Source organism: Schistocerca cancellata, chromosome 3 (assembly GCF_023864275.1).
Source record: "Schistocerca cancellata isolate TAMUIC-IGC-003103 chromosome 3, iqSchCanc2.1, whole genome shotgun sequence".
Classification (NCBI taxonomy): Eukaryota; Metazoa; Arthropoda; class Insecta; order Orthoptera; family Acrididae; genus Schistocerca; species Schistocerca cancellata.
Window position 1 is genome coordinate 589,195,729 of NC_064628.1, and position 23,475 is coordinate 589,219,203.

General features: G+C 39.2%; 1 protein-coding gene across 1 annotated transcript in view; it reads right to left on the minus strand.

Moving 5' to 3' along the window:
- Positions 1–23,475, minus strand: part of LOC126175453 (28S rRNA (cytosine-C(5))-methyltransferase) — an 87,218-nt gene that overhangs the window by 63,233 nt on the left and 510 nt on the right. Inside the window, exons 2-4 of the mRNA XM_049922256.1 lie at positions 22,669–22,939; positions 3,539–3,798; positions 1,090–1,205 (exon numbers count right to left, since the gene is read on the minus strand). Coding sequence (XP_049778213.1) covers positions 1,090–1,205; positions 3,539–3,798; positions 22,669–22,939 — 647 coding nt within the window. The remainder of the gene's footprint in view (positions 1–1,089; positions 1,206–3,538; positions 3,799–22,668; positions 22,940–23,475) is intronic.

Sequence of the window (23,475 nt, forward strand, 5' to 3'; positions counted from 1 at the left end):
CTCAGGACTGACACCACGTATAATTTTTCAACTTCTACTACATAATGGTAGTTTTAATTACTGATCAAGCCTTGTTCAAAAGCATCATAATCTGTTTCACAAACTGTTTCATCTTCTGAAACTGACTGTGACAAGAAAGTCCAATCTTGAAAGCTGTCATCACCTGTTGAATCTAGGCCATCCTGGCTCTCTTTCCAGTTGTTCAGCAAATTCAAAATTTCACTGCACTTTAAACCACTAGACATTCTGTGAAATGCACACCCACAAGGCATACGTTAATGACAAAACATAAAATAAAGCTTGCAATAAGACCGAGTGTCATGTGTTAAATGGTCGTTTTTTTTAGGACTGTATTTACACAATGTTGATTTCTGCAACTCAGAAATAAATTGTCTTATACATGTAAAAATTGTATGATTTCACAAATACATCTATCAGAATGCATAACATGGAACCTCTTAAATACAGTCTCAGTTTGGTCTTATATAACAGTTCTTTCCAATTATTTGTGCTTCAAAAACAGCTTACTTTAGAAGCAAGCATCCTTTAAAAAAAACTGACAAATACTTGGAGCAAAGATATTTGGCAGAATTGCTAAGAACTTAGAAAGGAAGATGGATTGCTGGAGCACTGCAACACTTCATGTTCTAACATTCAAGAAAAATTGCTTATAGAGATTTGAATGGTATGTTGCAGTACTCAGAACTGCAACATGGCGGTACAAATGGTTACAACAGAATGATGACAGCTTTTATTTACCCAACAATTTGTGTTAATTGTAGGATCTGCATTTTTCATACTCCATAACAAGACAATGTGCTCCCATCACATTTCGCTCACACTTCTTACCTTTGCCATAATTAACAGAATATGGTATGTTTGCACATGAAGACACGCACAACGTGATGTCAACAGTGGCTACATAAATAACTGGAGGGGATAACCACATCATTTGTTAGCTATGTTGTAACCAGTTTACAAACAAAAGCAAATTTTCAAGAAGCATTAATATCTGCATCATCTTTACTGTCTAGACAAAACGCAATTTAAAACAGCACTGACAAATATGCATTTTCTATTTAAACTCACCCCCTGTTTTCCATTAGGGCTGCAAGGTGTGTTGTTTTCATTCCTGGTGCAGCACACATATCAAGCACAGTACTACCAGGTTCAGGTGCAAGCAAATATGCAGGAAGGCAACTTGCCTAAAACAGTAAGAGTCAGTAGTAATAGCTACAGAAAGGCGAAAGTCATATCCTAAAGGAAAGATACTTATCACAATGATTGAAAAAATGAGAAGCACAAAACAGATGGCAATTTAGATAAAGAGAATTAGATGATGCAATAATAACAAGAACCAGTCACTAATTAACACAAGTTTATTTCACTAAACTGATATCACTGTGATATCTGTCTTCACTGGCTCACACGGTTTCCTTTACACCTGTAGTAGCTTTGAAATATGCAGCAGTGTATGGAGAAGCACACTTGTGTGATGAAGTATACGGAAGATATTTCAAGACATTGTCCATTCCATTCAATTGCTCTTTGAAGTCCTTTGTTGTCTCAAACAAAATTGCAATGTAATTGGCAAATCTTACAGTTTTATTTCTTTTCACTGAATTTCAATTACATTTCCATATTTCCCCTTGGTTTCCTTTACTGTTTGTTAAATGCACAATTTGAATAATATCGGGGATAAACTACAACACCAACTTGCTCCTTTCTCAACTACTGCATTCCTATCCTGCCCTTTGTTCTTACAACTGTTGTCTCGTTTCTATACAATTTGCAGGCAATTGTTTGCTCTCTTGCTACCTATGGAATCTCAAAGAGTGTATTCCAGTCAACAGTGTCAAAACAGTTATCTATATCTGCAAATGCTCTAAACTTAGGTTTTCCATTCTACAGTTTCTTTTCCAAGAAAAGTTATATAGCCAATATTGCTTCCAGGTTCCTATATTTCTCCAGAACTGAAAATGATCTCCCTCAAGGTCAGCTTCTACCAGTCTTTCTATTCTTCTTTAAATAATTTGTGTCACATTTTGGAAATCAAACTGACAGTTAGGTAATATTCACACCTGTCAACACTTGTCCTCATTGGAATTTCAATTACTACATTTTCCTTCAAGTCTGATGATTCAATGGCCATTTTATGTATCTTGCACATACCAAGTGGGGCAGTTCAGACATGGTACATTGTTCCAAAGACATTAATAATTCTAAGGGAATGTCATCTGTTTCAGATGGCTTGTTTCGACTTAGATCTCTCAGTGTGCTGTCAACTTCTTCCACTGCATACATCTCCCATCTCACCTTTCACTACTTCCTCTTTCCTTTACATAACACTGTCATCAAATTAATTTCCTTTGTGCAACCTTTCAATATATTCCTCCTATCTTGCAGCCTTCCCTTCTTTGCTTACTACAGACTTTTCACCTGAGCTCTTTATATTCACACAGCAGCTTCTCTTTTCTGCATAGGGTTCTCTAATTTTCTTATGAGATACATTTTTTTCCCTATAGTCACGCATGCTTCTAAAGCTTTGCATTCTCAGTTCCAGACTTCTGTACTTTCTTCCTGCCTAATTTTTATATTTTCTGCTTTAACAAATTAAAACCAGTATCTCACATGTTATCCGAAGATTTCTATAGATCATTGTCTTTTAGAGCCTCTGATGCTTTTAATGTACCATCTCTCAAGGCTACCCACTCATATCATATTTCTTTTTCTAGTTTCAGTCAATTGTTCCTAATGTCACCTTTGAAACTCTCAAAAACTTCTGATTTGTTCTATTTATCCAGATCCCATATTCATTTCCCACCTTCCTGCAGTTGATTCAGTTTTAATCTGCAGTTCATAATCCAATAAATTATGGTCAGAGACCACATCATCCACTAGAAATTTCTGCAGTTAAAAATTTTGTTTAAAAATCTCTCTTACCACTACATAACCCTCCTGAGACTTTCCAGTGCCTCCAGGTCTTTTTCAGGTGTACAGTCTTCCTTCATGGTTTGGAAACCAACTGTCAGCAATAATTAAGTTATGATTTGTGCAAAGTTCTACCAAATAGTGTTAACTTTCATTCCTTCCCCTCCAGTCTGCATTCTTCTAATTTTCTTTCTCCTGCTTTTTCTGCTATTGAACTCCAACCCCTCACAATTAAAATTTCATTTACCTTAATGGTCTTAATAACTTCTTTTATCTCTTCCATTCATACAATCTCTTCATCATCTGCAGAGCAAGTTGGCATACAAACTTATACTACAGTGATAGGTTTTAGCTTTTGTGATTCCCATTTCAGAAATGTTATTACAAACTAACATGCATTTATTTTTCACATCATAAATTTTTTGTCTCTATTCACACTACGTTCACACCATCCTTTTCTGTCTCTTACGTTTTACATTGGATAACCTTTATTTTAGATTGTTAGCTGTTAAAAATCTCCTCACAGAAAATTTTTGCACAATGTAACATTATTAATGGAATTTCATGATATTTTACTGATATTTATATATATATAATTAATACATACCTTGTCTTGCAAAATAATGCTGCCATTAATGTAAAGATCGTGCTCATGAAAATCTGTTTTGGGTGGGAAAACTAGAAGTTCTTTAATATGAAAATCCTGCATAAACTGCTCCTCCTTTAAAGAATGTATCTTTTCCAAATACTGAGAATAGCTTTTAAATTTTATTTTCATCTTCTCCCAACCTTCACTACAAAAATATTTTACAACATCTTCAACTGATTTACAGATAGTATTCACACGAACATATCGAGGTAATGTTACTGGAAAAAAAAAGATTCATTTTAGTTTCATGACAATCATAGTTGAAGGCTAGAACAACACACTATCTATGTATATACTCTATACTAAATATGTATAAACACTATCTATGTCTATACTCTGAAAAAGCACAGTGAAGTGCATGGCGGAAAGGTATGTCCCATTATATTAGTTATTATGGTATTTTCTCATTTCATTTATGTATGGAAGCTGAGAAGTTCCTGTTTCTGTGTCTGCTGTAATTAATCTAATCTTGTCCCCACATTCCATAAGACAGCAATACATTGTCAGTTGCAGTGTATTCCTGGAGTCATCACTTAAAGACATTTCCTTTAGTTCTGTAAGGAGGATTTCTCAGAATAGTTCGCCTCTACCTTCAAGAGTCTGCCAGTTCGGTTTCTTCAGCTATTCTGTAACACTTTCCTATGGATCAGTAAAACCTGTGACCAATCTTGCTGCCTTTCTCACTTTCTCATATTAACGAGAGAATATCAAATTCCACATATCTGGGGTTCTATCAGTTTGCTACTTGATGTGTGCTCCAACTAAAATCATTTCATTACTGTTGTATTTTTAGGCAATATAATCATAATATTATTGTTGCAGAGACATCCACAACAGTATATTCTGACTTTACTACCAGTAAGATATCTGACACTGCCACTGACACACAATTGTTAGCCCTGGTCTGTAGCTAACATTTTGCAAACAAAAAAAGCGTTGCATGAAACTGGTAGCTTGGAGTCCATGACGGATTGTTCAATTGCTTAACTGGAATGAGTTTTCTTCCTTCATGTTCAATGGCCCCTTTCCACATGGCATGTGAGAGTTGTGATGAACCAGTAATCTAGCTTTATTTTTTGTGGGTTACGCAGCCTCTGAAAGAGTGGATATGATACTAATGACTAGATATTTTTAATTACTGGCTTTTCCAAATACTATATACAAAACACATACTAAAAAATTGAACTAATTCATAGGCGGTTGTATGGCTATGGTATTATATTTCCTAGTCAAACATTAAGTCGCTAATATTGTTAATACAGAAACTGCAGGGGTTGTGAGACAGTTGAATTACATTTTCGGAAAGTGGATAGCTTGCACAACAGTAATACATCCTACATGATTTGTTCTGGATTACACATACCACATTTTTCCGAAATGATTGAGAATGTCCAAATATCAAAAGGAAACACTTTGTAAAATGTAAAACAGAGTCAGTCACAAATCCAGTGATTGAAATGGGAGAAGCTGCTTGCACAGCACCAGACAAATGAGGAAAATTCTTCAAAATTCTGTGGACTTTCTTTTTACTCAAAATTCAGAAATATTTTAGAAGCAAAAGTTATAGTAACAGATACAGATATTTTGTAAGGGAATCACAGGAACACAAGGCATTGAAAGTAATGTTTTATAACTAACAAAAAATTCAGATAAAATTCTCAGTATACCCTGACCTTATATCACTTCTAGCAATTATCGTTGGTTGGTTGGTTGGTTGATTTGGGGGAGGGGATCAAACAGCGAGGTCATCGGTCCCACTGGACTAAGGAAGGATGGGGAAGGAAGTCGACCGTGTCCTTTCAAAGGAACCATACTGTCATTTGCCTGAAGCGATTTAGGGAAATCACCACTGTCAGGTACTGTTAGCTACTAATGAGGAATGGGGTTATTCATTTTAAAGCTGGAAGGAAGATTAAGGTTTAACAAGCTGTCAACAGAGACACCATTAGAAAGAGTCCAAGCCTGGACTACACAATGACGAGTAACAAAATCAGTCATGTCCTTTTCAAAGGACCAATCCTTGTATTCACCCTGACAAATTTCAGGAAACTACAGACAATCTAAATTGGCTGCATGGGGAATCAAGCCTGCTAAAACTGAAAGTGAGTCCAGTGCTTTAATGATTGCAACACACCATTACATATAATTCATTTCAAGCCCTTTTTGGTGATGATATATTAATTTTCATTGGGGTTCAAGACAGCCAGGTCTTTAGCACACACATTAAAATCTTAAATGATGTGAGTGTAATTACAAGTGGTAAAAATTCAACAGGAATTAAACCCCCACAAATGTGCAGTGAAACTATCTAAGGCAGTTCAAGAGATACACGTGGCTGGGTGACCACTGGAGTGAACCAAGATGAGTCAGCCACTCAACACACTAACATTTTCACATAAAAGCTTAGGCACTACACAAAATTTTAAAAGCTTTACCACATTCTTTCCATTTGCACAAGTAGAGGGCAGGTCCCATACATATTTCTTCTGCTCTATAACCAAAATGTAACACACAGTTAACATGTGGCATATAGCTCTGCATGTCACAGATGGGGAGAAGCAGACAGAGAGGTGGGATTCCTCTGGCCAGAATATGAAACCAAGAGTTAATGGACTATGTCTTATTCGAGGGAGGGTGACTTCACCACCTCATAATGACTTGTGCCGTGTGTGCCACAGCTGAATGGTTGGCTTCAATAACTGCAGCTTTTGTTCCTCACTGCTAGCTGCTACTCTTCCTATAACTGCATGGCTTTCTCAACTGATGGTGAGATGACTGCCTGCAGGGGAATCAACACTGTGTTGCTTGCAGACCACCTTATCTTGCTTGTTCATTTTTTCAGATTCTCACAAGCTCTGGTACACAGCAAAATGATACACGTTTCCCCTGCTGATGAAGAAGCAGCAGTTTTTCTTGCATTGCTTGTATCAACTTCATTGTAGGGACACTTGCTGAAATACTTATCAGGCCTAAAGGCAGTTAGAGCAGAGCAGAACTTGCTGCTTCGATAACTCATCTGCTTCACTGTCTTCAGAATCACATGCAGTTGTGCACTAAATACAGTGCAGAAACTGAAAATGTGACTCCTGAAGATATGCCTGAGGAAAACGATGGAACATATAAAGGAATACCCTTACTCGATCCATAAATGTATACTATACTAAAATCATGATGCCTACCTGAAGTGTCAAAAGATAACAGAGTTATAAAGTAAACCTAGAGTGCATTCCTTCTTAAAATTAACCAAATATACAATATATTTGGACCCACTAAGAAGTGAAGATGGAGATCTGCTTCACCTTTGGCAAAAAATAGGTAGTATGAAAACTGCATGGGGCCTCATTGTCACATGGTGTACAACACACCACAGACAATGCAGTACCCAGCTCCCACGTGGAAAAGGAGCTGTTTTACACCTCTTCACTGGCAGAATTGAAATCACAACTGACCTTTATGCTCCCATGGTGCAGTGGATTGGGTTTGTAACATGATACATTTCTTGGCAGCTCCTCCCCCCCCCCCCCTGCCCCCCAACCCCATGAACAATGGACCTCAACGATGGTGAGGTGGCTTGCATGCCTCACTGACACTGATACTGATGGTGCAACCACAATGGAGTTGCATCTGTTGAGACACCAAGAAACATTTGGCTCCTGGGAACCAACCAAAATGGCTTTGTTCCTGAGAGCACACAGCTCTACTGTACGATTAAATGACGATGGCATACTATTGGGTAAAATATTCCAGATGTAAGCTAGCTGCCATATGGATCTCCAGGCGGGGACTATTCAGGATGATACTGTCAGTGAGAGAATGAAACTGACACTCCATGGGCCAGAGAATGGAATGTTAGGTTACTTAATCAGGCAGCTACATTAGAAAATTCACAAAGGGAAATGGATACCTTGAAGTTAGACATAGTGCAAATTACTGAAGTTCAATGGCAGGGACAAAAGGACTTCTGGTCAGATGAGCAAAGGACTATAAATACAAAACAGAACAGGGGTAATGGAGGAGTAGGTTTAATAATGGATAAGAAAATTAGAATGTGAGTAAACTCTTTTGTAAGAATTATCAAACCCAAGATAGACACAAAGTCCACATTCACCACAGTAATGCAAGTTTATATGCCAACTAGCTCTGCACATGAGAGAATGAAGAAACATAAGATATAATAAAAGAAATTATTCAGAGTGTTCAGGGAGATGAAAATTTAATTGTTATGGGGGATTGGAATTTGATAATGGGGAAAAGAATAGAAGCAAAAATGGTAGGAGAATACGAGCTGGGGTAAAGGAATGAAAGTGGAACCCACCTGGTAGAATTTTGACAGAGTGTAATGTAATCATTGCTAATACTTGGAATAATGAGAGAAGGTTATGTATGTGGAAGAGACCTGGAGATAAATTTCACATTGAATACATAATAACAAGACAGATATTTCAGAACTGGATTTTAAATTGTAAGATGTTTCCAGGGGCAGATGTGGACTCAGAACACAGTTTATTGGTTATAATCTGTAGATTAAAACTAAAGAAATTGCAAACAGGTACAAAATTAAGGAGTTCTGACCTGGATAAGTTGAAAGAATGAGAGGTTGTTTACAGTTTCAGAGGGAGCATTAGGCAATGATGGATTTGAAGAGTGGAAAGGAGTACAGTAGAGGAGGAATAGGTACCTTGGAGAGATGAAATAGTGAAGACAAGGCCTAGTAGAAATCCTTTGACATCACTGGAGGTATTTAATTTAATTGATGAAAGGAAAAAATATAAGAATGTAGCAAATGAAGCAGGCAAAAAGGAATACAAATGTTTAAAAAATGAGACTGACAGGAAGTGCAAAATTGATAAGCAGGAAAGGCTACAGGAAAAATGTATGAATTTACAAGTGTACTTCATCAGGGATAGATACTGCTTACAGGAAAATTAAACAGGCCTTTAGGGAAAAGAGAAGCAGCTGTATGAATATCAAGAGTTCAGGTGGAAAACCAGTCCTAAGCAAAGAAGGGAAAGATGAAAGGTGGAGGGAGTATATAGAGGGTCTACACCAAGGAGTCAGGCTTGAAGGAAGTATTATTGAATGGGAGGAGAATGTAGCTGAAGATGAGATGGGAGATATGATACAGTGAGAAGAATTTGACAGAGAACTTAAATACCTAGTCAAAACAAGGCCCCTGGAGCAGACAATATTTCGTCAGAACAACTGATAGCCTTGGGATAGCCAGCCATGACGCAACTATTACATCTGGTGTGCAAGATGTATGAAACAGATGAAATTGAAGAATGTAATAATACTAATCAGGTACGGCTATTACCCAACTATCATTTTAGTAAGTCATAGTCACAAAATACTCACGAATTCTTTACAGAAGAATGGGTAAAATTGTACATGGAGACAGAGAGATGCATACAGTAAGCAGATTCAAAAGGATGTAGGTTGCACTATTTATTCAGATACGATGAGGCTTGCACAGGATAGAGTAGCAGGGAGAGCTGCATGAAACCAGTTTTCGAACTGCGGACTACAACAACAATTCTTGAAGGCTGTAATGCTATTCAAACACAGCAAGTTCACTGTATAGTATCTAGTGTGCCATACTGAGCACCAATCATAGCAGCTTTCTTCTGAGAACTGTTCTGTGTGACAGGTGAATACAAATTGAAAAGCAGTCAGTAGAGTGCAAGTCATCAACTCCTTCCATTTGAGCAGCAAATGTGAAGGCTGTGGAACATACTAAGATATCAATAGCAGTGAATGACCCTGTTGCAGCACTAAGTGCAAACTCTGCTCCCCACTACAATAGACATGTACTTGGTAACATTAAGCAGCTCTGAATTGCCCTACTTCTCACACAGGTTGTTGTTGAGCAGTATATGGATTAAAATCTCCACAAGGGAATTTCCAGAGAGCTCTATGGGAGACCTCAGGTCTAGAATTTAATTCTGAGAGCAGATAAGGTACATATGGTTAGTTTATGATGTACTTACATGGGAAAAGTGACAGCTTGCAGCCTGTCAGTGAGGGGGGAGAGGCAATGTGTGGTATGTATTGCTTATGAAATTAACCAAGACTCCTTTAGCTTGTTATTTCTGCAAAGACTGTGTGCATGCAGCATAGGAGCATCACAGAATCTCTTGAAAATATATACACACTAGTCTTCCCTGTGCTAGAACTTTTAGTTCCCCATGTCTGCCTGAGCCCATTGCAGCTGTCTTGGCAATGGGGTTTCTGAAGCTCTTTCCTCTGAGATGGAGAGTCTGCAGCAATGAGGGAGTTATTTAAGGGTCTTGTCAGTTTTCTCATACTGACTTTCTGTACAGCATATGCAATTGTAATCAGATCTACCAGTCATGAGACAGGGTGAGTGTTCTGACAGTTTTTTTTTCCTTTTTTAACTGGGTCTGTTTCATTGTTGGACTTTGCTTGGATTCTGAGAATGATGATAAACTGTTCTAACAGAACGATTCTTTTGAATCTCTTTAGCTGTCTGCCATGACGGCATGTTGTTATTTTCGATATACTCCACCACCAAAGTTTTTTTTTTTAAGGCGCAACAGCTGGAAGAGCACTATGTTCATCAAATGCCCCTCCATATATGTATGCAGTGACACATATAGGCTGAGGATGACAATGCAGTCAGTTGGTACCATTGGACTTTCAATGCCTATTTGGACAGAATTTGTTTTCTGCATACCGGTGTGTTTAGTCAGTGGCAAATGTTTGAAGGAACATTTACAGGTTGTAACATGTCCTGTTGTATGTTAAATGGAAAATGATATTATATTCCCTTGTCTAAAAGATGACAAATATTTTTATGATGCCACACGAATTTGGTGTTGGAGAAATGTGATGGATACTGTAGATTTGTCTGCAAGAAAGCTCATTGCTCTTTGCGTTGCAACCTTTACTCCATGAAATGACAATTAACTGAAATGTAACTGAGGTAGACTTACTTCTGTTCGAGAACATTAATCAGATTGTTGATATTTTATGACTAGATTCTTTTGTATAGTCTAGGCATTGCTGGCAGCCACCGTTATGTAACTTTCAATTCATGTGGATTCTATGTATTTACTGTGAGCTAGATAAAAAAGAAATCTCACCAAAGGTGTAGGGCAAAAGTGTACTGCCTCTTCCAGAATATAAATTTGTAAATTATTTATAAACATACGTTGGAGTTCTAATTTGTTCAAAGATATTTCGGATATTCAAAGATCTTGCAGATCGATGGAGACTGGATAGATATTTAGAACTTGCAAACATGATCAGATTTTTTTTAGGAAAAAACTGCCATTTCTACAATTTTTAACTCATGGCAACAAGATTATCTCATCCACTCTTCATAAGTGCCATATTAGCACATATGCTGACTCCGAGTGGTCTATAAAGCTGAAATTAATTATTTTTTATCAAGCTTTCAGGAACAGTTGATTCGTAGCTCCTGCATGAGGCTGCAGAAACAGCACACAATAAGCTACAAGATTTTGTCAGACATGTTCAACAGAAAATAAAGCAACCATTAATTACAACATAAAGCCATGAATAGCCTTACTTTTCTGAACAAAGGAAGTGTATTCATTAAAGAAAATATCCCCCTTTCCATTGTTATACTTCTTAAATTCAAAGATAATTAGTATTCAAACCTTTTATAATCTGTCACTCCAATAATATGCTGCAAAAAATGTATTTAAGGCTATCCAGCTGCCTATCTTTAAGAAACCATTCACTTCAGAATTGAAGCACCTGTTACTGAAGAAAGTGCTTTCATTAGTTGCCACTGTCTTCAATAACAGATGCTTCAATTTTGCGGTGAATGATTTCATGAAGGTAGGCAGCTGGACAGCCTTAAATACATTTTTTGCCTCACATTATTGGATACACTGTGTGACCTTGATTTTCTGTACCTTTTTGCCCTTTTAGATGAGTGGGCTTTCTTTGACACACACTGGATGTTGTTGGCAGCAGTTAACACACATGGAAAAAGTTGTACATGGAGTATTTCCTTTATGGGTAGACAAAACACATCTAACACAAAGTGCCTACTCTGTGCATCCCACAGTGTTGTGCCCAAAATGTTAGCCTTTAAAAGACAATGCAATGGGTTAGTTATGTAAGCCCTAACTTTATGGCAGACGAAACTTGCTTCAATGTACTCCAGTAATTTAAGTTCTGAACAATCTAAATAAAAGCTACAGTCTCTACTAGATAATCATTAACTTTTTTCACAATATTTCTAATTTCTTTATTTCCCACCTTTGTTGTAGCTCTTTTGTGTCCAGCTGCCCATCCCTGCAGCTGACTAGTATTTTTCCATAATTTAGGGGTATGTTTGGATTTCTGGTCACAATATTCTCTTAGCAATCTAACATTTAACAGCTTGCTTATCTGGTCAGCTCTTTTTGTCTGGACTACAAGTGTGCCTTTCTTTAGTCTCTTAATAGATTTCAGTGACCCTGCAAGTTCCTCTTAAAATTTCATTGCTGTAGAAAGGTGACAGTCACTCAAATATTTATGCTTCTCTTTTAATAATGTTAAAGAGAAGCACTGCATTATTTACTGCAGGTTGTGGTCTGTCACTAACTTTCTTAACCATAATCTCTAAGACTGGCAGACTAGCCACACAAGGTTTGTTTGGGGTGTATTTACTTTTCACTGGAGCTACCGAGAGAGTTTGTGGCTACTGCAGGATCTGTTAGCATCACATGAACAACTACAGAACTAAAGATCCCTACAGACAGAGTCTAACTTATCAGGCTAAGCCTTATTTTACTGGCATGAGGCACACGCCCCAAGAGGTTACCTGATAATATGTCCTTCACATCAACTACCATCACCCAAATGACATACAGCACACATTGAGATTAAGGTGGTTTTTTTAAATAGAGGTTTGCACAATCCTCACAATCCAGGAGGTTACGAGAAGACCCCATTCCTTATAACATACAACAGGGGCATCCAACCTGTGGTCTGCATGCAGCGCAAAGCAAGTATCGATATCGATCCAGAAGTAAGCATCTATCACACGACAATCATTTATATAAAGCCATGAAAAATTTGATATTTTCAATGTGAAACGCCTGCCACATGATACTATTCTCTCCCTATGGGGCGAAAAAACGAGAGGAGTGAGGAAAGATCAGCAGGCATGTTGGCATAGGGTTGCAAACAAAGTTCGTAAGAGACTCCCGTGACAGGACGCACATATTGGAAACTGTTGGGTGGAGGGTGTGGGGATAGTATTTACTGTAGGTTGAGGCCAGGATAGTTATGGGAGCAGAGAATGTATTGTAAGGATAACTCCTGTCTGCACAGTTCACAAACACTGGTGGTGGAGAGGAGGATTCAGATGGCTCAGAAGTGAAACAGCCATTGAAATCAAGTGTTATCTTCAGCTGCATGTTGTGTCACAGGTTGGTCTACTATGCTCTTGACCACAGTTTGGCAGTGGCTGTTTATCCTGGTACACAGCTGGTTGGTGGTAGTCATACCAATGTACAAAGCTGTGCAATTATTGCAGCAGAGCTGGTACATGACATGGCTGCTTTCACAGATGGCCCAGTCCCTCCTGGGGTAAGATAAACCTGTGACAGGACTGGAATAGGAAGTGCTGGGTGGGTGGTTTGGGCACGTCTTGCACCTGGGTCTTCCACAGTGATATCTTTGTGGCAAGGGATGGGGATTGGGAGTGTCATAGGGATGGACTAGGATGTTGTGGATTTTGGGTGGGTGATGGTACACCACTTTAGGGGGGGGGGGGGGGGCAATCTCAGGTACAATGTCCCCCATTTCAGGGCATGATGATAGGTAATCAAAGCCCTGGCGAAGGATGTGGTTAACTCGTTGCAGTCCAGGATTGTATCCGTCGATGGAGGGGGCACAGGAGATCTGTTTGCAGACTAAGTCTGGGGGATAGCGTCTGCCTGTGAAGGCCTTGGCGAGACCCTCAGCATTCTGGGCAAGGGGGTTCTTGTCACTGCAGATATGCTTTCCCTGGATAGCTAGCCTGTATGGGAGGAATTTTTTGGCATGGAAATGATAACAGCTGTCCAAATGTAGGTATTGTTGGTGGTTGGTGGGTTTACTGTGGACAGAGGTGCTGATGGAGCTATCAGAGAGGAGGAGGTCAACATCTAGGAAGGTGGCACATTACGTTGAAGAGGACCACCATCAATGGACCTGAAATAGGCTAGGGGTTTGGCATTTTGGAAGGCTAGGAAGGTCTCTTCTAGATGGCCCATAAACAGGTTGGCATTGGAGGGTGCCGTGCAGGTCTCCCCGGCTGTGCGACAGATTTGTTTGTATACCTTCCCATCAGAGAAGAAGTAGGTGTGGGTTAGGATAAAGTTAGTGAGGTGTATGAGGAATGTGGTAGTGGGTTTGAAGTCTGAAGGACATTGGGAAAGTTAGTGTTCAACAGCAGTAAGACTATGGGCATGAGGGATGCTGCTATATAGGGAGCTAACATCAACAGTGACGAATAGGGATCCAGGAGGTAAAGGGGTGGAGATGATGGAAAGTTGATGAAGGAAATGGTTGGTGTCTTGGATGTGAGAGGCTAGATTATGGGAAATTGGTTGGAGGTGTTGGTCAATGAGGGCCGAAATTCTATGAGTGGGGGCACAATAACCAGCCACAACGGGGCATCTAGGATTGTTGGGTTTTCAGATTTTGGGGAGCATGTAGAAAGTGGATGTGCTGGGTATGGTGGAGAGGCAGGGCAATATTGGAATTAGGTTCGCTTTGGTTGGAAGGACTGGCAACAAAGAAGTGTTTCCACTGCAGGGATTGGGGGAAGGACAGTAGGACTTTGATAAGTCCAACATGATTAAATTTATGTGTGTGGCTAAAGGTGAGGCCTTTGGGTAGGACAGAAACTTTTGTTGTGGAGCTGAGGGTTTTGGAGGAAAGGTTAACAACAGTGTCATGGGAATGCTTTGGTTCCGGATTTGGTGGAGTGTTTGGTAGGAGGTTTTGGGGGGATGTGGCAAGTTGAAAAGATCACCTAGGCAGGGTTTAGGTGCTATGAGGGGTGGAAGAGGAGGAACATTGTGGGTGATAGGGGTCGGAGAGTGACGCCTCGAGGCAGCAGTAGGATGCCACCACGTCGGATAAGTTATGGAGGTGATATCTGGAATGCTACTACAGATGCTGGAGACCAAGGGATTCAGTGTCAGAGACACAATGTATGAAGCAGGGATTGCACAGTAGCAGTATCTTGTGGAGGAAGCAGAGGTGGTTCTGGGATGCCTGTGCCATGGAGATATGTTTTTGCAGTACCAGGTTTGTGAAGGCCAACGACTGGCGGAATCTGAAAGGTGAAGGTCATTGTGAAAGGAGGGGTGGGATCCAGAGAAAGCAATTTTTATAGTTAGGCCATTTGGGGGGATTCAATGGTTTAGGCAGCATTTAAGAAATAGGATGTGGGACTGGGTTTTAGCTAGAGAAAGCAATACTTTTCTGAACTGGTGCAGAAAGCTGGAAAAGGAGTCCGCTGTGACATAAATGGTGCAAAGGAAGTGGGCATGACACACAAATGGACAAAATAGGTCTTGATGGTTGAGAGAGGGGCTGAATAAGAGAAAATATGTGTAAAAAATACGCAAAGACACACAAAAACATGCACATGTATGCAGAAATATGCACAGATACATAAAAATATGCAAAAGTGCATAAAAAGTACAGAAACATGAGAGAAATGGAACAGATGAGTATGGGAGTACATGTATGTTGTGATAGGGAAGAGGGGAGAAGGGGACTGGATTACGTCGAGAATTTGAGTTCATTTGATATGAGCAGGTGTGGAAAATGAAAATAAAACACTAAAGTATGTCAGGTTGACGGATGAAGTGGGTCCAATAGGAATAAATATAATTACTACTATTGGAGGAAACGATCTGGTGCCCAAGAAGTTGCATCAACAATCCATGTGGTCACGAAGCCTGTGCTGTGTGCGGACAATCGTTATACAGTGTGCCTCGGAAGTAGATGCGGTTTGGAGGGTGGTGAAAAAAACAAAGGAAAGACAGGAAAGAATGGACACTGAGAAGAGTAATGCTACAGAGAACAGTAACAAAGGGAAACATCACAGAATTGCAGGATGGAAGAAAAGCTGTTCGGCACTATCAAGCAATGGAAACTCCAGGTAGGAATAATAACAATGTAGGAAAAGAGATTGCTACTACCACGCTAAGTTGCACACAGGCATAATCAAAAGACACTTACACATAAGCTTTAGTTAGGAAAAGAGAAACACACGCCATCCATTCACACATGCAAGCACACCTTCCATACACACGACTGCCTACTCCGGCAGGTTGGGCCACAACGCAACTATCAAGTGTGAGGTCAGGCCACAACACAACTATCAAGTGTGATGGCAGCAGCAATCTGGAAGGGGGGGGGGGGGGGGAGAAGGGAAAGGAACAGAGGTGTACGGGTGGGGGAAGAGGAGTGCTGACTGATGGAAGGTGCGGGGACTAGAATGCATGGAGGAAAACATCCTAGACCATCTGTATGCTGCCAATCCCAAATCTAACCCATTGCCAAGGATCATATCCCTGTGGAAGACTCAGGTGCAAAACCTGCCCAATCCATCCACTCAGCACTCCCCATTCCAGTCCTGTCACACGTTTATCCTACCACATCAGGCATTGGGCTACCAACAAAAGCAACCATGTCATGTATCGGCTCTGCTGCAGTCATCATACAGATTTTTATATTGCTATGACTACCAACCAGCTTTCCGTCAGGATGAATGGCCACTGCCAAACTGTGGACGAGAGCAAAGTAGACCATCCAGTGGTACCATATGCAGCTTAACATAACATGCTCAATTTCAATGGCTGCTTCATTACTGGAGCAATATGGATCCCTCTCTCCACCATCAGCTTTTCTGAACTGTGCAAATGAGAGTTATCCTTACAATACATTTTCTGCTCTCATAATTATCCAGGCCTCAACCTACAGTAAACACTGTCCCCACACCCTCCACCCTACAGTTTCCAACCCCTTTGTCATATCACCTCCTCCTCATTCTCACCTCCAATCCTCTTTGTTTGCCACCCTCTGCCAATGCAACTGCCATTTCCTCGCTCGTCTCCTTTTTCACTCTGTTTTCCCCACCTCCCTGCCCCACAACCCCTCGATTCCATGCCTGTTGGCACTCTAGTCCCTGTGCACTCCACCAGGCAGCACTCCTCTTCCCTCACCCATATACAGTTATTCCTTCCCTACCCCCTCCAGACTGCTGCTACCTTCATGATAGTTGCACTGTGGTCCAAGCTCCCAGAGTAGGTGGTCATGTGTGCTTGCTAGTGTGGATGAAAGGAGTGTGTCCCTCTTTTTCCGATGTAGGCTGAGGCGGAGAGCTTAAATGTGTCTTTTAATTGTGCCCATCTGCAACTTAGCATGTTCTCTTCACAGTAAGTAACAATCTACCTGTTCCTAAATTGCTGATATTCATACCTGGAGTTTCCGCTGTTTGATTTTGTTTTATTCTCTCCCCCTTCCTCTATCTCTTCTCTCAGTGGTTATTGTTAATAGTGTTAAGTATATTACATGCAACTTAAAAATACGCGTGTTCTTCCAATGCGGCCCAGGTAAGCTAAAAGGACAGGCACTCCTGACATACAAGGTTTGACACAGACTTCAATAAAACATATACTGAGCTTATGATTGTAGAGAAATGGTGGTGCTCACCTCTCCCCAACTTAGGGAACACAGATCCTCTGAACTCATACCAAGCTGAAAGGTCAAACCTGTTCTCAGCTAAAAGCCGAGTCCATGTGGGCTCATCATTTGGCATGATACATAATGCACATATTGCTTACTGAACACCAGTTATGTGACAAATGTTAGCCTGTCACAAGGACAGGTAAAACTGGAATTTATACATCTCAAATAATGTGAAACATATATAATCAGTAAAAAATAAAGAAAACCAATTTGAATCTGAACTACAATCTTTAAATAACACAGTAATGTGCATCACAAAACAGGAGTGTAAAGTGACAGAAAGAAAATATGTAATGTTAACTGTACATGAAAAGGTAGACTGTTGGTGAAAGGCTTCCTTCAACAGCATAGGATTATCATTTCATGCCAAAAATGAAATGTAGTTAAAAGTGAGATATATTTGTAAGTGCTGATAATAACTTTGATATGTAATGCACTGAACTAAAGGCTAGATCACTACTCAACAAACAGGAGACGCACTGAGCATGGATATGCAAATGAAAGTAAATGCAGTGTCTCAGAAAGTCAACTTATGTAAGAACAAACAGACTGAGAAGGTCTGCATGACCTGGCCTTCCTTCATATGCTTCCCAAACCTATGTCTCTTTCCTCCCTGGTGAAGGAACAAACCGTTCTGAAAGATAGGAAGAGTATTCTTCTACTTCTAATGCGTCTTATTGACAGCAGAGAAATTTTGCCTCCCGAAGGTAAATAATGATCAGCCATTCTGTTACCTCATAATCTTAAAGTTTTTTCCCCTACGTGCTTTCATCTTTTGATAAAATTCAAACTGTAGCTTGAATCTTTTGGCAAAAAAAAAAAAAAAAAAAAAAAAAAAAAAAAAAAAAAAAAAAAAAAAAAAAAAAAAGAGAGAGAGAGAGAGAGAGAGAGAGAGAGAGAGAGAGAGAGAGAGAGAGAGAGAATTAGTGGAGTTTGGTGGCAGGAGTTCTAAATGCAAAATCAAATAGGGGTAATGCAGGAGGTGGTTTAATAATGATTAAAAAATTGGAGCACAGATAAGCTACTATAAAAAGCATAGTGAACACATTATTGTGGACAAGACAGACATGAAGCCCACACCTACCACAGTAGTACAAGTTTATATGTCAACTAGCTCCACAGATAATCAAGAGATTGAAGAAATGTGTGATGCAATTAAAGAAATTATTCAGATAGTTAAGGGAGACGAAAATTTAATAGTCGTGGGGGACTGGAATTCAATAGTAGGGAAAGGGAGAGAAGGAAAAGTACCAGGCGAGTATGGACTGGGGTAAGGAATGAAAGAGGAAGCCACCTGGTAGAATTTTGCGCAGAGCATGACTTAATCACAACTAACACTTGGTTCAAGAGTCATGAAAGAAGGTTGCACACGTGGAAGAGGCCTGGAGACACTGGAAGGTTTCAGACAGAGATTTAGGAACCAGATTTTTAATTGTAAGACATTTCCAGCGGCAGATGTGGACTCTGACCACAACTGATTGGTTATGAACTGTAGATTAAAACTGAAAAAACTGCAAAAAGGTAGGAAATGAAAGAGATGAGGCCTGGATAAACTGAAAGGACCAGATGTTGTAGAGAGCTTCAGGGAGAGCATTAGGGAACGATAGACAAATACAGGGAAAAGAAATACAGTAGAAGAAAAATGGGTAGCTTTGAGCGATGAAATAAGGAAGATCACAGAGGATCAAGTAGGAAAAAGGACGAGGGCTAGTAGAAGTCATTGGGTAACAGAAGAGATGCTGAATTTAATTGATGAAAGAAGAAAATATACAAATGCAATAAATGAAGCAGGCAAAAAGTAATACAAATGTCTCAAAAATTAGATCGACAGGAAATGCAAAAATGCTAAGTAAGAATAACTAGAAGAGAAATGTAAAGAGATAGAGGCATACCTCTCTAGGGCTAAGATAATAAATACTGCCTACAGGAAAATTAAAGAGACCTTTGGAGAAACGAGAACCACCTGTATGAAAATCAAACGCTCAGATGGAAAACCAGTCCTAAGCACAGATGGGAAACCAGAAAGACGGAGGAGTACATAGAGGGTCTATACGAGGGCAATGTATTTGATGGCGATATTATGGAAATGGAAGAGGACATAGATGAAGATGAGATGGGAGATATGATACTGCGTGAAGAATTTGACTCAGCACTGAAAGATCTAAGTCTAAAAAAGGCTCCAGGAAGAGAGAAAATTCCATTAGAGCTACTGATAGCATGACCAAACTCCACCACCTGTTGAGCAAGATGTATGAGACAGGTGAAATACCCTCAGACTTCAGAAGAATACAATAGTTCCAATCCCAAAGACAGCAGGTGTTGACAGGTATGAAAATTACCAAACTATCAGTTTAATAAGTCATGGCTGCAAAATACTAACACGAATTCTTTACAGACGAATGGAAAAACTGGTAGAACCGAACTTGGGGAAGATCGGTCTGGATTCTGTAGAAATGTTGGAACATGCAAGGCAATACTGACACTATGACTTATCTCAGAAGACAAAGTAAGGAACGGCAAACTTACGTTTCTACCATGTGTAGACCTGGAGAAAGCTTTTGACGATGTTGACTGGAATACTCTCTTTAAAATGCTGAAGGTGGAAGGGGGTAAAATACAGATACCAGATGGCAGATATGCGAGTCGAGGGGCATGAATGGGAAGCAGTGGTTGGGAAGAGTGTGAGACAGGGTTGTAGCCTATCCCCGATGTTATTCAATCTGTATACTGAGTAAGCGGTAAAGCAAACAAAACAAAAATTTGGAGCAGGAATTACAATGCACGGAGAAGAAATAAAAATGTTGCGGTTTGCCAATGACATTGTAATTCTGTCAGAGACAGCAAAGGACCTGGAAGAGCAGTTGAATGGAATGGACAGTGTCTTGAAAGGAGGATATAAGATGAACATCAACAAAAGCAAAACGAGGATCATGGAATGTAGTTGACTGAAGTCAGGTGATGCTGAGGGAATTAGATTAGGAAATGAGACACTTAAAGTAGTAAATGAGTTTTGCTATTTGTGGAGCAAAATAGCCAATGATGGTCGAAGTAGAGAAGATATAAAATGCAGACTGGCAATGGCAAGGAAAGCGTTTCTGCTGAAGAGAAATTTGTTAACATCGAGTATAGACTGCAGCATCAAGCAGTCTTTTCGGAAAGTATTTGTATGGAGTGCAGCCATGTATGGAAGTGAAACATGGACGATAAATAGTTTAGACAAGAGGAGAACAGAAGCTTTCAATATGTGGTGCTACAGAAGAATGCTGAAGATTAGATGGGTAGATCATGTAACTAACGAGGTGGTGCTGAACAGAATTTGGGAGAAGAGGAAATTGTGGCACAATATGACTAAAAGAAGGGACCAGTTAGTAGGACACATTCTGAGGCACCAACGGATGACCAATTTAGCATTGGAGGTAATCGTGGAGGGTAAAAATCATAGAGGTAGATCAAACGACAAATACGCTAAGTAGGTTCAGATGTATGTTGTATTTGGAGATGATAAAGCTTGCACAGGTTAGAGTAGCATGGAGAGCTGCATCAAACCAGTCTCTGGACTGAAGACCACAACAACATCACATGCAAAAGACTTCTACATCATGATCAATTGTGTAAAATTATCCATGGAACATGAAACTGACTGACTGTCCATATCATATTGTGCTGCACTCATTCAGTAGCTATTTAGTTACAACTGTTACACCAGCACGTAAATTTATGCCTCAAGTCAACCACTATTACAATACATGACTTGTTATATTTAGTTCATTTGTCAATTTATTTTTAATACACATGTTTGACAAAGATTGTATGTGAGTTAAAGTGCTGGTTGATGCGTATATGTGATGAAATTTAAATGTGGTCACTCAAAAACTGAAACCGGCCAAAAGTGGATGTGAATAAGTTTAAAATTTTGACAAAATGCTTATTGCCCCAGTGAAACCATTGTTTCTACCATCAAGAAATTCTGTCATCCTTACATTTTCGAATTGTGTATTTAACCAATATCACACGTCCCCACTAGGGGCATTAAAAAGAACCATACTGTAATTACACTAAGCTTTTATAAAACTGAAACATAATGAAATTTTTAAGTTTCGTAAGTATACTTACAGCTAAACACTGCTCGACATCCCCTTTTATTTTATGTTGTTATAATCACCAAACGACTTTCCGGTAATTAACTACATACACAAAAGTGGGTATATGAAAATACAGAAAGCAGAGGAATTAATGTTTGTGTACAATATTTATTACTGATTTTAAACAGACTGTAAAGTAATTCTACAATGAATACTACCACTTGGGCCTACCCCATATTAATAAAAGGTAGACAGTATCAGTGCCAACATTCACAGAACAGTCAATGGAATGATATGAACAATCAAAAATGCTGTCACATGACCTTGTACAGTTAAAATTCATCTTATTTAAGCAAACAAAATTACACTGATATGGAAATAGACATCACTAATTCTGCCTGTATCTTTCACTCAACTTGACAGATCAAGCTGCAGCATCAAGTTGTGATGCTAACACATTACGATGATAGTTACAAAAAAGAGGAATAACTCTTCAACTTAATGGAAAGAAAAACCTGGCACTGATTGACACACAGTACACAATTTACACCAGTAATCATTTTTTTCAGCATTAAAAAAAAAAAAAGTATACATAGGTTCTTTCAGATGGCAAATTACATGTATCTGTAAAATCTCCCAGGGCTATTAGCATGAAGCTTAAAGTACTTCTTCAGAGTTATAAAGAAAGCTGAGACAATACAAATACAACGTGAACAAAGTTTGCATAAAAAATTATTGGCAACACAATCCAACAATTATGTGTGGCTAATTCACTTGATTTACCAAGGCAATACTGTCAGCAGTGCAATTAATACAGCATCTTACTTAGTATAGCGAACTGTTAACTTAAAAAACAATAACAGCATTTTTAATCTTTCTTTTTCTGGTTCAAATCACTTTTACTCGCAATTGCTTTACTTTCATCCTCTTCTGCCTCATTGTATCCCTTACATGCGTACATCAATATGATAATGTTTGTTACTATAACAGCTGCAAGAACTGACCACACTGTGTTCTGAAATCCATCAATATGAAACTGAGTCCTCAGTGTATACTTTGTACCAGTGTAAGCAATGAATGGCAATGTGAACATTGCAAGGCTATAAATAACAAAAGAGGCCAGCACTCTTGCAGAGTCAGCAAATGATGTATTCTCCACAGGTGGGCTGAATGAGACACCCTCACCTTCAGTGGGTTCCTTGCCTTCCATGATAAATTTAATCAAATCTGAAATGAAAGAGAAACAAAATTACAAATAAAAAACACTGTTACCTCTTCTACTTTCTTGTTCCTTAGACAGAAACTCTTCATAGCAATGTTCTGCCTTGACCAATTCGTCTTTGTACGAAATTACAGTCTCTACAGGTTTGCTGTTCCCAGGAAGTTGTCTTTTTCCCCACAGGAGTTCAGAGATGAGAATTCGTGCCAGGGACGGGTCCAATCTTTCTTCTTTAAGAAGTATTTCGCTCTTTTCAATAACATAATCCAGCACTTTTGCGTGACGAAGTGCTTCTACTACTAAGGCATACAGCGCCTTAATGTTCTGCAAAACGAAAAAGAATTGACTGCAGGTATTCATTGTCTTTGAAACTTTACTTCTGAACTTTTGGTGTCAAAAAATGTACTATGTACACAAAAATATACTGATTAATTATGGAGATGGCCCATTATCTTAAAAGTGATCAAAATCCAAACAGTGGCCTATAACAACGGAATTTATGCGCACTTACTCTGCAACAAAGACTTTTAGTTCGTCTGGTTATGAAATCGGGCAAAAACATGGCCCACAAAATTTACAATTACTTTCGTCATAAAAAAGTTAGTTTACAGGATGGAGGCTATCATCCAGTATTTAAAAAAATTACTAGACACAAATACATGAAAAATTTCGAAAAGTACCAGGTCTGCTTAAGTCGACGAAAATCACGCTAATACGATGTACCGCAACATGATAGTGAAACTGCCAGTTCAAGATTTTCAAACCCTTTCAATGGGCATCAGTTGGTGTAAGTCCTGTATAATACGCGGAGGGAAACATCCAAAATGTAAAAAATTATAACCACGTAGTGAGTGTTAGGT